The 16,480-nt window shown below is 40.8% G+C and overlaps 2 protein-coding genes across 3 annotated transcripts; one reads left to right on the top strand and one right to left on the bottom strand.

Moving 5' to 3' along the window:
• Positions 1–485: 485 nt before the first annotated feature.
• On the bottom strand, positions 486–11,090 carry hpn (hepsin). Of its 2 annotated transcripts, XM_072461033.1 has the most exons (13): positions 10,808–11,090; positions 9,972–10,070; positions 3,758–3,865; positions 3,623–3,664; positions 3,260–3,389; positions 3,064–3,183; positions 2,961–3,001; positions 2,671–2,836; positions 1,951–2,141; positions 1,184–1,279; positions 954–1,096; positions 723–887; positions 486–642 (listed from the first exon to the last, which is right to left on the bottom strand). In XM_072461033.1, exons 2-13 carry the CDS (start codon positions 10,006–10,008, stop codon positions 574–576), a joined length of 1,308 nt encoding a protein of 435 aa, XP_072317134.1. In that variant the 5' UTR covers positions 10,009–10,070; positions 10,808–11,090; the 3' UTR covers positions 486–573. The 2 variants fall into 2 exon arrangements, with proteins under 2 accessions (XP_072317134.1, XP_072317133.1); XM_072461032.1 differs by having other exon boundaries at positions 3,623–3,865.
• Positions 11,091–11,719: 629 nt separating this feature from the next.
• On the top strand, positions 11,720–16,137 carry LOC140373892 (myelin-associated glycoprotein-like). Its single transcript, XM_072460596.1, has 7 exons — positions 11,720–11,818; positions 12,157–12,328; positions 13,802–14,007; positions 14,693–14,950; positions 15,278–15,562; positions 15,843–15,936; positions 16,077–16,137. The coding sequence occupies exons 1-7, from the start codon at positions 11,761–11,763 to the stop codon at positions 16,135–16,137; spliced, it is 1,134 nt and encodes a 377-aa protein (XP_072316697.1). The 5' UTR covers positions 11,720–11,760.
• Positions 16,138–16,480: the final 343 nt, after the last annotated feature.

The raw sequence follows: 16,480 nt of genomic DNA, 5'->3' as shown, positions 1-16,480 counted from the left end.
TTGACAAAAATAAATAAACAATAAAAAATACAACAAAGAACAAATGTTTTAATTAATACAATGCATAAATTTATATTTTACATTTGTGATGTACAGTTTTACATTCATTTAATTTCAAACCAGGAAGTGCAGGATAGATGATTGATGTCATTGTATTCTCTGAATAGTTGCACTGTAAATATTTGTGTGAAAACTGCATTATTTAAAAATGTTCTTACATTGAAAAGGCACAAACTAATATTTACAAAATTACAAAAAATACTGTTTTGACAACCTCACATACTTATGAATCAAGCATTTTAATTTGTAGGCACATAACATAGCATGAACCTCCTAACCAAGGATAAATAAGTAATAGTGGCTTTCAAAGTGGCTGTGTGTTTAGGATAGTCCTGGCTGTCTTAAAGGGGTAGTACACAAAAATGTACATTTCAGTCCTGAAAAAATCTTCACTTCACAGTTTACAATTCAAGACACACTTGATGCAAAACGTTTAGTTGCTTTTTTTGGCTATGCCTTCTGCTTTGCAGCAGCAAGGATCAAGAGTCCATCAGGAGTTTAAGACAGTTCTTTTCAAACTAAGTTTGGTTTTGGATTTTCAGTCCTGGCCATTTTGTGAACTCCTGGTGAGTTGTAATAATTCTGCAAATGATCAGAGTTTGCAATTGTTAACATAAAAGACAGAGGATTTATTCATAAAATAAAACTAGCCTTATACTAACCCTCATAGCAGTGGATATCCAGGGCAGGAAGCGGGACACTCTAGTGTACACTCCAGGTTTTTTGGGCATTGCACAACCTGTTCCCCAACTCACCACTCCGAGCAGACGATACCGACTTGTCTTAGAAAGACAGTCTTCAGCCACAAAAGGGCCACCACTGTCTCCCTGAAAACACAGGTCAAGTTAAGATCAAACCGAAGTTTATATTTTAACCTAAAGAGCACCTCTGACCTGACAAGCGTCTGTGCCCCCTTTTTCAAAGCCAGCGCAGAACATGGTGGTGGTGATCTGGTTATCATAATAATCTGGACCGTTACACACGGTGTCACTGATGATGGGCACGTGGGCCTCTTGTAGGACATCCGCCAGATGGCCTAGGCGTGACCCGAATAATGAATCACAGCATTGTATTAAAATGTATTACCTAGCACACTGATGTAGTTGCATAGGCGATGACTTACCATAGTACTCTACATTTCCCCAGCCCGTGACTGTCCCCATTTGACTATCTATCAGTCTTTGACCATATGTCGGCAGGCACACAGGCTGGATGTTTTCTGTACACAAGCATATGTCAAGATTCAATAAAATTCACTGCCATTTTGCACACACTCACACACGCACACGCGTACACACATGCACGCACGCGCACACACACACGCACACACTAATAAATTGGTAATATGATAAGTTACCACTAGATGTCAGACTGGATCTACTTTTACATGCAGTGGTATGTAAAAGTAGATCCAGTCTGACATCTAGTGGTATTTTAAGCGGACCTCTTTTAAACAATAGAGGGAAATGTCATGGACACCCGAGAACCAATGATTACAATCATTGCAACATCCAGGAAATTGTCCTGGACCTGAGGGACAGGGTGCAAAATTAGACCCTATTGTTTAATTATACTGTAAAGGGGGCTCCTCGGGCAAATTGTCCAGGGCATCATCTGCTTTTTCAAAAGATGTTAGATTACAATAAAGTGGTCATAATAAAGTCTGTTTTGTAATTCAAGACAGAATTAATGTAGTGAAACATCCTGTCCAATCTTGATACTATTGTGTGGCATAAAGAGCCACTGTCCTGCAGACTTTTGAATAGGAATCTAGAAACCTGAAGCTTTTAATCAACAAGAATTGTCCCCACAGTATGTCACATTTCCCTTATCTTATGTCAGAGGAACCAGTGGAGTTTGTTTATGTTTTTCTGTAAATTCATTTCCTACCATTGAAAGTCAGAGGCTGAGTTAGAGCCAGGACAGCGATATCTCGACTGTTGTCATCGATGTTTGAGTCGACAAATGGCAGGTAACTGCTGTGATACACAATTGTCTTTACTTCAGCCACATTCGCGTTCACTGGTTTATTGTAGATGGAGCCCAGAAGAACTCGCCAGCGGTTCACAAAGCGGTATCGCCTGAAAAAAGTACAATAATGTTTAAGGAGTCTGATGATAAAGCAGACTAATTTGAACTCTCAAATTGATAATTATTCATATATGCAGTAATTTGCAGTCTTTATTGTGCTCATGTTTACACAGTGGTTTATTGGATGGGGTCTGGTAAAATTATGTGTCTGATGCTCTAAACAAAATTGTGTTGACAGTGACAATAAAATTGCAATTTAGAGAAATAGACTCTTTGAGTCTTGAGTTTTAAGTATTGTCATATATGTTGTCATATAGTGTCATATTTATGTATATTAAAAAATATTTATGCAATCGAAAATGTATATTTTTTAAACATTTATCTCTAAACTACTTCTACTAATTCTGCGGTGCAGGAAAATTCAGTTCACAAAAATAAATAAATAATAAAAATGATAACAAATAACGTGTGGAGTTGGCTTTTACATTTCAAATTATAGAAATAAAATGACAGAACCCAACTGACTTCATTCATTGTCTTCAGATTCTACAGTCTTGTTAGTGTTTGTTGTGGACTCACTCGGGGAAACAGTGAGCGGCAGAGACAATCCAGCGGTTGGAGATTATGGAGCCTCCGCACTGGTGAACCCCGTCGTACTGCAGACTGACCTGCCACGGCCAGCTGCCCTGCCTGCTGTCCAATCCACCCACGATACGATCCGCAGCAAAACTACGCCTCCCGCAGTCTACAGCACATATTATAATATTACACACAGTATTTATCGTCGTAAATACATTCTACTCGTTCTGTATTACTAAACTGAGGAAGGATGACTTGTATACTGCTTAATACATGAAATTGCAATTTACCTTGGCACAATACTGTCAAAACTTCTCTGTTCTCGCAGTCACTATAAGATAAACAAACCTGTCATTTAGAATGTTGTGTTCAACATAATCCAATTTTTTTTACCATGGGAAAAGTGAGTCTTTGATCTTCTTGCCGTGGCTGAGCTCATCTGTTCGGACACAGAAAAACTCTCCTCCATCTCCACTGGCCTCCGGGACAGATGTGATTGAGTAATTCACCACACTGGAAAGTTCATACAGTTTTTAACGTACCTACGCAATTCATGTTGCACAAAACATGTTTAATTCACTGCTCTCACCTCACAAAGCCTACTTCCTCACAGATGATGCTCGCCAGCAGCTCATTGGTCGATGAGGAGCAGACCTGACGCCATCTTTTTTGGGCAGAATCAAAAACTCTCAAGCGCTGGTCAGGTGAGTTTACCTGGACTGTGACAAATTTGTTAGTGTAAGTTAGATTCTAATTTGGACACTACTTTACTTGACTAAAATGTTGTATAATGTGTAACTTTGTTTCTAAGCCTTATCAAATCTATCATACTCTCATCAGTGCATTGTGAGTGTCGGAATCTATACACTAATATTCTTTTGTTACATCACACAACACTCTGTTTAGGCCTACAGCTCTTGCAAATACACACAGTGTTTCCCTGCGTACTCACCGTCATAAAACCCTGTATCTTCCTCCAGTGTACAATATGAAACTGAAAAAGGAAAAATTGCATTATTGATTTGGTTCAAAGCTTTTGGGTTAAATGTTGCATGTTTTTGTGCATTGAAAAGAGATGCTCTCTGACCTACGGCCCAGACAGCTGCCCCAATGGCTCCCAGGGTCATGAGGATCACACAAACTCCAACAACGCGACATGGAGTCAGCACACAGGTCAGAGAGATTGCTCGGCTTCCTGAAATACACATTTCCTCGCAATTTATCTATGATGAAATAATTTGCTTAAAAGGTTCTTTGAAATTGTACATTTCTGTCACATAAATAACACTGATACATGACGATATTAAAAATGTAATATTACACATTGCATTTGCAAATTCTGCCATGATTGTCTTGTGCAGCCTAAAACATTCACTAATACTTTAATTTACATAACCAATAAACAAAAATGTAAATATTAGTCAGCTATCTGCGTGGTCATCAAAATGACAATATTCTTGTGTTTGTTGTTTTGAAGAGGCACATCCGTGCGAGGCAACTGTTATTGAGATTCTGAGCGCTACAAAATAAATTGAATCGAAAATGTAATTGAGTATTTTGTTTATAATTTAGCAGCTGATTTAAAATATATACATATTTCTAACTATATAAAATATCACTGTGCAAAGTGACATTTCTATTTGATTATTATTATTATTTATTTATTTTTATCTGATGTCTTATTGTTATGACTTTTCATTGTTCATTGTTCATTATTTTATTGTTTTGTGTTGCATCGATGACCAAGACAAGTTCCTATGTTTGTGAATTTTGTTCATTGACAATAAACCTATTCTGATTCTGATACATGTAAATATAAACCTAATAATATTGTCTGAAAATACTTATTGGGAAACTCCCAAAAGTTATTGAGATATTATTTTTTGTCAATATTGCCCAAACCTAATCTGTACTCATAATTTGTCGTGTCCATTTACCGGTACTAATTTATTTCATGTATTTAGATTTATTTCTTTTTAAACAGCTTAACTGAATGGAAAGCTTTAAATGCTCATCTCTGTCCATTGGCATAAAAGCGCATTTTCTGACACTGGCCAAAAAGTACAAGTGACATCGACTGGATCAATAGTCTAAAGTCTGACTATTTTAAAGCCAGTACAAACTCTTCAGTTGAGGTGTGGTGCCATGTCAGTGCAACACACACTTTCTTTAATCTTAACGAGACACAATGACCTCCAATTGCAACTTTTTTGGCAGTTTAGGTGTGTAACAATAATCAAAACATCATGACATTGTATCGTCTAAAATCTCTGTAACAGACTTCACAGACCATGATCTTTTGCTACATTTCCGTGCAGACAACATACAACAAATAACTTATTAAACACTTTTATCTTAATTCTTTGGATATGACGGTCGCAATTCACACCAAAGGCTTGTCAGGCATTTTAAAAAGAGAAGCATAATTTATACAGTTCAGTTCTGTAAACCAGATGAATACTGTGGCAATGTTGCTTATTGTTACATCCATTATCGAGATGATTTAATGTCCTCAATGATCAGCTAGGGTATTTATAATCAAAACATCTCCACAAGTCTGTGTATGTTCATAAACGGCTATTTAGAATTAAACTATAACCTACGTCAGAACTTCTCTGGGTGAAGCCCTGGGCCCAGCCTGTCTCCTCCCACACAGGGCACGTGGAAGCTGAGAAGAGACAGAGGGAGCTGAGAGGAGGAGAGACAGAAGGAGCTGAGAGGAGGAGAGACAGAGGGAGCTGAGGAGAGGAGAAACAGAGGAAACTGAGGAGAGGAGACAGAGGGAGCTGAGAGGAGGAGAGACAGAAGGAGCTGAGAGGAGGAGAGACAGAGGGAGCTGAGGAGAGGAGAAACAGAGGAAACTGAGGAGAGGAGACAGAGGGAGCTGAGAGGAGGAGAGACAGAAGGAGCTGAGAGGAGGAGAGACAGAGGGAGCTGAGGAGAGGAGAAACAGAGGAAACTGAGGAGAGGAGACAGAGGGAGCTGAGAGGAGGAGAGACAGAAGGAGCTGAGAGGAGGAGAGACAGAGGGAGCTGAGGAGAGGAGCGACAGAGGGAGCTGAGGAGAGGAGCAACAGAGGAAACTGAGGAGAGGAGAGACAGAGGGAGCTGAGGAGAGGAGAGACAGAAGGAGCTGAGGAGAGGAGAGACAGAAGGAGCTGAGAGGAGGAGAGACAGAGGGAACTGAGGAGAGGAGAGACAGAAGGAGCTGAGGAGAGGAGAGACAGAAGGAGCTGAGAGGAGGAGAGACAGAGGTAGCTGAGGAGAGGAGCAACAGAGGAAACTGAGGAGAGGAGAGACAGAGGGAGCTGAGGAGAGGAGCAACAGAGGAAACTGAGGAGAGGAGAGACAGAGGGAGCTGAGGAGAGGAGCAACAGAGGAAACTGAGGAGAGGAGAGACAGAGGGAGCTGAGGAGAGGAGAGACAGAAGGAGCTGAGGAGAGGAGAGACAGAAGGAGCTGAGAGGAGGAGAGACAGAGGGAACTGAGGAGAGGAGAGACAGAAGGAGCTGAGGAGAGGAGAGACAGAAGGAGCTGAGAGGAGGAGAGACAGAGGTAGCTGAGGAGAGGAGCAACAGAGGAAACTGAGGAGAGGAGAGACAGAGGGAGCTGAGGAGAGGAGCAACAGAGGAAACTGAGGAGAGGAGAGACAGAGGGAGCTGAGGAGAGGAGAGACAGAAGGAGCTGAGGAGAGGAGAGACAGAAGGAGCTGAGAGGAGGAGAGACAGAGGGAACTGAGGAGAGGAGAGACAGAAGGAGCTGAGGAGAGGAGAGACAGAAGGAGCTGAGAGGAGGAGAGACAGAGGGAACTGAGGAGAGGAGAGACAGAGGGAGCTGAGAGGAGAGACAGAGGAAGCTGAGAGGAGAGACAGAGGGAAATGAGGAGAGGAGAGACAGAGGGAGCTGAGAGGAGAGACAGAGGGAGCTGAGAGGAGGAGAGACAGAGGTAGCTGAGGAGAGGAGCAACAGAGGAAACTGAGGAGAGGAGAGACAGAGGGAGCTGAGGAGAGGAGAGACAGAAGGAGCTGAGGAGAGGAGAGACAGAAGGAGCTGAGAGGAGGAGAGACAGAGGGAACTGAGGAGAGACAGAAGGAGCTGAGGAGAGGAGAGACAGAAGGAGCTGAGAGGAGGAAAGGCAGAGGGAACTGAGGAGAGGAGAGACAGAGGGAGCTGAGAGGAGAGACAGAGGAAGCTGAGAGGAGAGACAGAGGGAGCCGAGGAGAGGAGAGACAGAGGGAGCTGAGAGGAGAGACAGAGGGAGCTGAGGAGGAGAGGAGAGACAGAGGGAGCTGAGGAGGAGAGGATAGACAAAGGGAGCTGAGGAGGAGAGACAGAGGAAGCTGAGAGGAGAGACAGAGGGAGCTGAGGAGAGGAGAGACAGAGGGAGCTGAGAGGAGAGACAGAGGGAGCTGAGGAGGAGAGGAGAGACAGAGGGAGCTGAGGAGGAGAGGATAGACAAAGGGAGCTGAGGAGGAGAGACAGAGGGAGCTGAGGAGGAAAGTATCGACAGAGGGAGCTGAGAGGAGAGGATAGACAGGGAGCTGAGAGGAGAAGAGGATAGACAGGGGGCTGAGAGGAGGAGAGGATGGACAGAGAGAGCTGAGAGGAGGAGACAGGGAGCTGAGAGGAGAGACTTTTATTTCAGGTTACTTTAGGCATTTGTTTCGAAACAATTATAATATCTCGTCAAATGACTAAATAATAGAAATGGGCCCTTTTCAAAAACATTAGAACTGAACTCGATCGAATTTGTTTTTAATTAATATATGGCATTTTTTGACCCTTTGTTTGACTTTTTTTTTTTAATTGCATGTAAGTTAGAGAAGTGGGTGGAGATAAGGGAAAAGGTGAAAACAGAGCCCTCAAGCCTCAAATACAGGACAATACAGGATTACTCATACATTAACATAACATACATAAATGAATTGAGAAATAAACATTTTAGTAAGCTTATGACAGGTAACACCATTATAACACAAGTCGATGTCCCCTTTAAAATTGAAAGCCATTATAAAAACGTGAATCCTATCTTATTGGACAAGCCTACGTTACTGGTACGCTCCAATTTATTTTACAATGTACAGTATTTTGGAAATATGACTCAATCAAATAGGAACCAATAATATCCTTCCTTTTGCCTTTTGTCACACACATCTCTCCAAAAACCTCATATCTCGGAATGACTGCTGCTTCTTCCATTTCAAACATCTATTCAACACCGTTATCATGTTATTGTTCAAGGCTTATGTTGGGATGAATGCCTGAACTGTCACAGAGCAATGAGGGGGAAGTCGCTTTATCTGCCAATGTACTATTATGTTTGAAAGCTGTCAATAAACTTTGTTCAGGACATTCACTTTTTTTACCTCAGCCTTACCGTTCCTTGGTCCCCCATGCCCATTTTTCTATCAGTTACAACAGAACAAATGGGCTTTTGTTTCTTTTTCTACCTGAGAGCAGCTTCATGTGAGAGTCTTTGTCCGAGCACTGCAGCCACGACATACCACATGTACTATGCATCATGTAGTTACATAGACTTTAGGCAAGGCAAGTCTATGTTTAGAGCACAATTCATACATGAGCCAGTTCAAAGTGCTTCAGACAACAGGAACAAATACATTCAAATCACAAAACAGATAACAACATGAAAGAGATACAATCTTTTCAGGCCCATGCGCGGCTAAATGAAACTAAATGAAACAGTTTTTAGCCTGGATTTGAACATTGTCAGAGTAGAAGCCTGTCTCACATCTGCAGGAAGACTGTTCTAGATTTCATGTGCCTTTTGTCTTGAACCATAAACATTACGTTATTACCATTACACAGTAACAGTACACTTATGTGAAAGAAACAAACTGATAAATGCATTGGTAAGTTAAGTTATTTGCTTCACGTTTATCAAGTTTCCTGACTTCTGCACAATCCGAGTTTGGGATTAAATTAGTAATATAATTAATTACAATCTAACTACAATGCTTTATAAATGTATAGTGAACAGTTAAAAATTTCAGCTGTGCCACGTTGTGCAAAGTGAGGCGTGGTCAAGACCAATGTGAGAAACAGCAGAGACAGCGCGAGCCTGACTCACAGCATGTTGCCGTAGAAACAAGAAGAAATAAACAGCCAATGTCATAAATATTAGTCATCTTACAACCAAAGCCTTCACATACTGTATGCTTATTGTGCATCAAGTTTAGGGTAAACAAGTTAAATACAATGTAAACACAGACCTTTTCCACAATTGGAGGGTGTCCCACCTAGAGTTAAGTACAGGCGTGCTCTAAACCAACCACATCATAAAACCTTAAGACCAGCTCAAGATGAGACTCTGAATTACAGGGCTCATTTGGACTCACAGGCAAAATCAAATTCAACGAGTAACTGAGAACATGAGCAAACTGCAGAGACTTCATGAAGACAACAACAGGATCCGGACGAGATGTGACTGCCTGTGTTCCAGGGTTAGTCCCTTAGTCCTGGGTTAGAGCCACAGCTTGGGGGAGATATTTAACTGTCAAATGTAAGTGCTTTGTCCGTGTTTTATATGTTAACATGTTGTTCTGTGACAACAACAGACAACAGTCAGCACTAAAAACGTGTTCAGGTTTATATCACCTTTGATATCAGTATAATTTCGCAATTTACAAGGTCTGAATCTAGAGACCCTTTTATCAACACATAGAAAGAGTAAACAGTTTTGAAATGACATTACCTCATGAGAGGGATGAAGTTTGACTTCAAAGATATTCATATTAACGTAAATTATTTTATCTGTAAGATATTTTGCTGTTATATTTACTATTTATTTTGTTTTCATTTTAGGTTAATCTATGCAGTGATTAAACATGTTTTGTTATAAGTTTAGAGATAGAATGTGTCTTTGCAACACATGGGCAACAGCTGCCCTAGATCTGCAATGACTAGAAAGGGTCTAACCTCATCTCAATTTAGTAACTACGTGTACGTATAAGGAAAACTTCTATTATACAACAATGACAAATTGACACAATTTGCAACACTATCACAGACTTTCCTGGTTAAATAAAGGTACATAGATTACCACAACAAGGCTGAACATTACTGTATCAACAACAAAAGTCAGACCTAAAATATGAGTGTATAACAGTTAATGGTTAACAGTGTCATGGACTGATGTCTGACAAACAGACAGTGCACATGAGCAGCAGCATGAGCAGCAGCATGAGCAGCAGCATGAGCAGCAGCATGACCACAGCATAACTTTGTGTATGTGTCTTTTTACTGGAGCATACATACTGTAAGCGTGGGGGAGAGTCATACTCACCCATCTTTCCCTCCGTCACCACTTTCTCTGCATACATCTTTAGGAGCCTGGGGTAAAACGTCTTTCCTCCTCACAAATGTTCTATTTGAGAGATAAATCCTGTGCCAAAATAAAATCATTCTAGTTTGAAAAGCAAATATTTCATAACAGCACATTCAGTACTAAATGCAGTTGAGGTTACGGTTTATTTAAATGTATATATTAGTTCTTAATGCACATAATGCCATACAGTCTAGGTTAGTGTTTCTCAAACTGTAGTAAGTGTACTACTGGTTGTACCCAACTTTTCAGTTCTAATGTTTACTTCTTTTAGAGTAGATTTTCTTATCATTTTTACCCTTCCTTGAATAATGTCTTTGTTAAAACTATGTGGCACTGGTATATTCCAACTTAAGACCCCGTTTAGCCCTAGATAAGACCTAGAATACTCCTGTTATTGACCCAGTAAAGATCTGGTGGTATTCGGGAACCAAATATTTTCTTTGGTGGTACTTGGTGTTGAAAGTTTGAGAGCCACTGGTCTAGGTCAGTGATTCTTAACCATGGGGCCGGGCCATGACCTTATTTACAGCACACAAGATGTGTCATAATAATATGAATTGGCTGTAGATTCATAATGCACTAATATACATGTCTAAATGTGGTTAGTTGAATAGCCTATTACAGGCCAGACTGTATTTTTTCAATCCCAAAGGTAAATCTTATTAAGTGTCTGATACAACAAAATTGCTCATATAACACAATAGTTTCATGTTTAGAAGACAAAATTGACATTCGTATTACATAAGCATAAGCCTAACCAGTGTATAGGTGTAGGTCAATGCAAAGAGACTCACCTGAGTCTCCTTTAACAGGTGAAGTTGCTCTGAAAAAAGAGCCTCTTCGCTCCAGTTTAGGTGTAAATCTGTTTCAATAAAGGATAATGTTCATAATCCAAAGCAGATAAATCCCAGTTTGCGTAAATCCTTTTGTTCCATCCGCAGGTTAGTGACCCCAAAGCGAGAACAGATGAACAAACTGCGCTTCAGCCACAAACAAACGCCTTTAGTCTAACCAAAGCCATAGCCGTTCTTCTCTGACAGAAAAGAGAGGGACATTTGGAGAGATGTGTGTTGATTTGGTCAAGAGTTGCTCGTTCTTTACTCCGGTTTGAGCTGTGCCTTTAGCAGCATCGAGCAGTGCGCACTGGAGGGGCACCGCTGACGTCAAGTCCCGTCTGAAAATGGACACAAGGGGGACATGAGAGCGCCACTCAAATGGCTCTGACCCGGGACAGTGCACACCTGCCCAGGTACAGCACGAGGTCCATAGCCCACAGACCTCCACTGATGCTGATGCACGTGTGGGATTTATAATAGTGTATCTCTTAGACACGTTTCTCAACCTGCTCAAATAACTGTACACCCCAGTGTGCGGTAGGCCAGGCTTTTCCCATAGGCCTGCATCCACAACACGTGACTACAACACGTGACCTAAATGTTACTTCTGTTGAGGACAATCACACTTATTGAACCCTGCCACTCTTTGACAAAAGGTGCGTCACAAAAGCTGATGAACTGAAAAAGTGTAAATTGTAGACATCAACAACTCAAATAAATAGCTTTTGGCCACTTCTTTAATTTCTTGGTCATTGTCTGTCAACTAAACCAACTTCTGTTTTCAAGTTCCCTTTAAGTGTAAAACGGAAGACGTGATGACAGAAGAGTCTAAAAAAAGGAGCTTCAGTCATTTGCATTGAGAGCCAGGTGAAGGAGATTCCCAAAAGTGCCACTCCAGAAGAAGGACCAGGATGGAGACGCACGTCACTCTACACATGAGTTGGATCGCTCTTATCATCTTTCTCAGCGGTAAGTCCATGTTCTATACTGAAGGAATTAACCCAATCCAGAGGGAAGATAAGTTAGACATTTTAAGTAAATTTACTCAATACCAAGCTGTACCATAGTAGTACTAGTAGACGTACTAATGGTTTTATTAAATGCAAATTGGTCTACGAGCACTTAAAATACTAAAAGTAAAGATGTTCAACGAACACACCTTTAGTTACATCCAGAACAGTATTTCCAATCAGACACTCAAATATTCACTTTGTTTTCATAAAGTATTGTTCTTTCCGAAAATGACTTTGATTTGTTTGTTTGTTTGTTTGTTTGTTTGTTTTCGCTCCAATGCTCTCTGCTGTTAGGGGTTCTTGCTGCTGATTGGTCGGTGAACGTTCCCAGTCAGATCTGCACTGTGACTGGCTCCTCGGTGGTTCTCCCTTGTACCTACAACTTTCCTGAAAGCAAAGATGGACACCAGGTTGAAGTCAAGTCTGCAATGTGGTGTTTAGGAAATGAACGCTGCATCACACCAAGGTTAGTTTAATACATGTGCACCCACACCTTATAAAAGTCAGTAATATCATTGGCTCGAGCCATGGAATGGAATGGAATGCGACGACTTTGTTCTTGGCTGGTTTCTTATTATTATTATTATTATTCATGGTCATTTTTCCCCAACTCGGGCATTTTTGACCCCCTGAACATTGATGAATGTCACACATGGGGGCATAGGTCACAAGGGGACATAGACGCAATCGGCTCGGCCCAACCTCCAATAAAATGGAGGTTGCAAGAACGCCCATCTCAACAGTGCCAACTAGTTCAAAAAAGAAATAACATGAAACTCTTAATCTTTGGCCTAGGCACATGAGACTTGGGACAGTGATAGAGCTACCTTTGACCTCTGACCTTTGACGAGTAAAACGCACCTGGCAGCATCGCTCTATGGTAAACAGGAAGTCAGCCTTGTCGAATCAAAGTGGCACCGCCACGTTTGACTTTTTTTTTTCAAAATCGTACTTGTCCTAGGTTTTTTGTCCGATCGAGCTCAAAACAACACCTTTTGCATCTAAAGACATTGAAATTTAATAAATATTCAAAATAAATGTTGATATTAAGACGCCCTCAAAAAGGCTTAATTCCCTGTTTTTTCAAGGACAAGTCCCGCCTATTGGAAATGATCTACGGAGCTCATATTTCACTCACTAATGCGTTTTTATGATCTGATTGGAAATAATTAATATCCATGTAACAAATTTACTCTATAGCGCCCCCTACCCATTGTGTGAAAAACTCAACATTGTCTGATTTGTTTGAAACTCATGGATTATATACTCCTCAAGACTCCATGAAAAAAGTGCATTGCAGATATTGTGTATTTTTAACTATTGGCCAGCAGGGGCGCAATTAATGCCTTCACTTCCTCTTCCTCTTTTATTTTGATGGGACATTTCCTCTCGTGCCGTGGTCTTAGCATTAGCATTAGCATCAGCATTGGCAGCAGGTCTCTGTTGCCAATGCAACATGGAGGTACAGGGAGGAGGGGGGTACGGTGTAAAGTCTCAAGAATAAAGTCTAAAGAATTTCACTCACTAATGCAGTTTTATGGTCTGATTGGAAATAATTAATAACCATATAACAAATTTACTCTATAGCGCCCCCTACCCATTGTGTGAAAAACTCAACATTGTCTGATTTGTTTGAAACAAAAAAAGTGCATTACAGATATTGTGTATTTTCACAATTGGCCAGCAGGGGCGCAATGAACATATCCTCTCGTGCCGTGGTCTTAGCATTAGCATTAGCATCAGCATTGGTGGCAGGTCTGTGTTGCTAGGTGATGGAGGTACAGGGAGGAGGAGGTCTAAAGAGTAAAGTCTAAAGAATAAAGTCTAAGAGAATGCAGTGTCGGGGCAATCGCGATCAAAACACGGTCACGCGGGAAGGCGGTCGCGCGGGAAGGCGGTCGCGCGGGTGCCTTTAATTTATGGTCTCATTTTGTTTCAGATATGTTTACCACAGTGCAGGTATCCTCCTTGAGCCGTCGTTCCAAAGCAGAGTCGAGTATCTTGGAAACCTGGGATCAAAGAACTGTTCAGTAAAGATTTCAGCTCTGCAAGAATCAGATAGTGGGACCTATGTTTTCTACCTCATCACCAACCACACCACAGAGAAGATGCCAGCGCAGAGGGGAACCCAACTACTGGTGTCAGGTGGGTATTCAACTTTTCATATTCGGAATGAGACTAAATACCTGAACAAGGCACTTTGCATCATGTGGATATATTAAAACTCCTTAATAGACAAACACGGACAATCAATGTGTTTAAAATTTTCATAATGTTTTTGAAAAATTAGGTGTAATCAACCCAAACAGAGCTGGTTCACATCCCATCAAAAGGGCGTAGTTTAGTTGTGTTCCTGGGCAATATTATTTATTCATACTGTAGTATTTTAAAATCTGTCTGGGACTAAATTTGGAATAACCCATATTATTACTATACCAGGGGCCTCATTTATAAACTGCGTACGTACAATGATTTTAACTTATAATATATTAAAAGAGAATTTGATATGCAAATGGGCCGTCCGGGTCTGGTCCAAAAACTTTGACCTTTACGAGTCTTATTAAAGATGAGGCAGACGGAGAAACAAACAGTGTTGTGTGTTTTTTGTGTCCAAACATACACTTTTACTAAGACAAGCCTGCATCAGGGACTTAAGTTAAACATGTCAAGACCATTTTGACTTTGTTTTTGTTTGAGGCAAATCAATGTGACTCAAAACCCGCAAGTCCTGGTGTACTTTGTGGTAAGAATGAAGAAATGTGGTTTGCCGTCTTAAACTCTGCTGTCACTCACAACATTAAAACCGTGACTAATAACTTGTTTTCCACAGGTTCTCCAGCAGCCGTGTCAGTGTTAGCCGGTCCCTCCTCAGTTATAGCCGAGGGAGAGTCGGTGAGTCTGTCCTGCTGCAGCCCTGGACCATCATCTGAGGTTCTCTGGTTCAAGACCCCCAGCTCGGCCCCAAAGCACAATGGATCAGAGTGGACCATCAGTAAAACTACACATGAAGACTCAGGAATCTATTACTGTCGAGTCCAGACAAAGGAGCAAGTTCGGAAGTCAAAAGGGCTGGTTCTTAATGTACAATGTGAGCGAGATATGGCTTAAGTTTATCACTACTAGTGGTTTGTCTTGACAATCCTCATTGTTTTATTTTATTCATGTTTTTGTTTGACTCCAAAAATTAAGAAACATTGAAATTATATACAACAAGAAATATAATGTAAAGAAAAACTGTTTAGAAAATAAGTTGCTAAAGTAAAGAAATACATATTTTTAACTGAGTTACCTTTGAAGATGGCAGTAAAAGTAGCAACTCAAGCCACGAGGGGGATGTAAAATAGATTTTGGAAGTATTTGTCAATGCAGGTAACTGTTCACAACCTTGACTTAGATTGTATTGTTATTTTCACAGACGCCCCGAGAAACACCGTCATTTCTGCCTCCTCATCTGTCACTCTGACCTGCAGCAGTGACGCAAACCCCCCCGTCCTGACGTACACCTGGTATACGGGTGCAGCCTGTGACTCCAGAGCAGACACTAGTTTTTATAAGTCTATCCAGTCTTACGTCCCAGCAACAGTAGGAGGTCTCACTCTGAGCAGAATAAACATCAGCTCTGACCCGAGTGAAGAGCACTGCTGTGTGGCCCGAAACCGACACGGGTCACAGAAGAGCTCCGTAGTCAGCACGTCGTCAGGTACAAGGTTTACACAGTCAGTGAGCAGGGCTTGGTCAGTTCATGGTAGATTAGACTTTATCATAACGATGAAGAAAATATGTTTAACATTCACTGATAACAATTATTATGAGTGCCATTTCTAAAACACATTTACTCTGAGTCGAATACAAATTAGTTTTAGCTTGCCTATTTTTTAAAGTTAACATGATGTGTTTTAGGCAATGATTTGGTCTTCATACTTACTTATTTTTACTCTTCCAGTTTTACGCCTGTTAATATGTGTGTTTTCTTTTTACAGAAACCTCAAACTCAGGAGACAGAAAGGTGCTTATCATAGTGACCATTGCTGTGTTGCTGGCAATTATTGCTATCATTGCCTTTGTTATGACAAGGTAAGCAATCTCAATAGTTTTGATTTATTTATTTTAAATAATTTAATGGAGTGCATGGGTCATAGTGGTGAGCTTCCAAAGGCCCACGTGTTTTTACATTTTGTCTTAAATAATTGTTTATTCATTTTTGGTCTTTTCAGAAGAAAAAAATCTTCAAGGAACCAGTCATATGCTCTTGCTGCAACTTCTGCAGAAACCTAATTTCTGAAAAACTTATTTTCTTATTATGTATTGTAGTTAGCAGCACGTTTTTTAACAACTTCATCCAGAAAGACCAAAGCTTTTTTTTTAACAACAGTCCACAGCCAAAGACACAGAACTGGGGCTGAAAGTGTGTTGTTGAGACCGGAAACCACTTCCAGGCCTGGGTCATTTTAAATGAGCTCAAACGTGATAAAGACTGAAGAAAACTGAAGGAGGAGGGAGACAACGAGGACAGTGACTCGGACAAAAGGACAACGCACTGATACAAGACTGTCCCATCCCACTGCTGCTCCAAGGATTATTTTTAGATTAAAAAAACAACCATCATATTGTAAGCGTT

The sequence above is a fragment of the Eucyclogobius newberryi genome, unplaced genomic scaffold (genome assembly GCF_026437365.1).
Source record: "Eucyclogobius newberryi isolate DKJ021-1_F unplaced genomic scaffold, fEucNew1.0.hap1 SCAF_3, whole genome shotgun sequence".
Lineage (NCBI taxonomy): Eukaryota > Metazoa > Chordata > Actinopteri > Gobiiformes > Gobiidae > Eucyclogobius > Eucyclogobius newberryi.
Note: the sequence above shows the minus strand (reverse complement) of the source record. Positions and strands in the feature narration are given on the sequence as shown.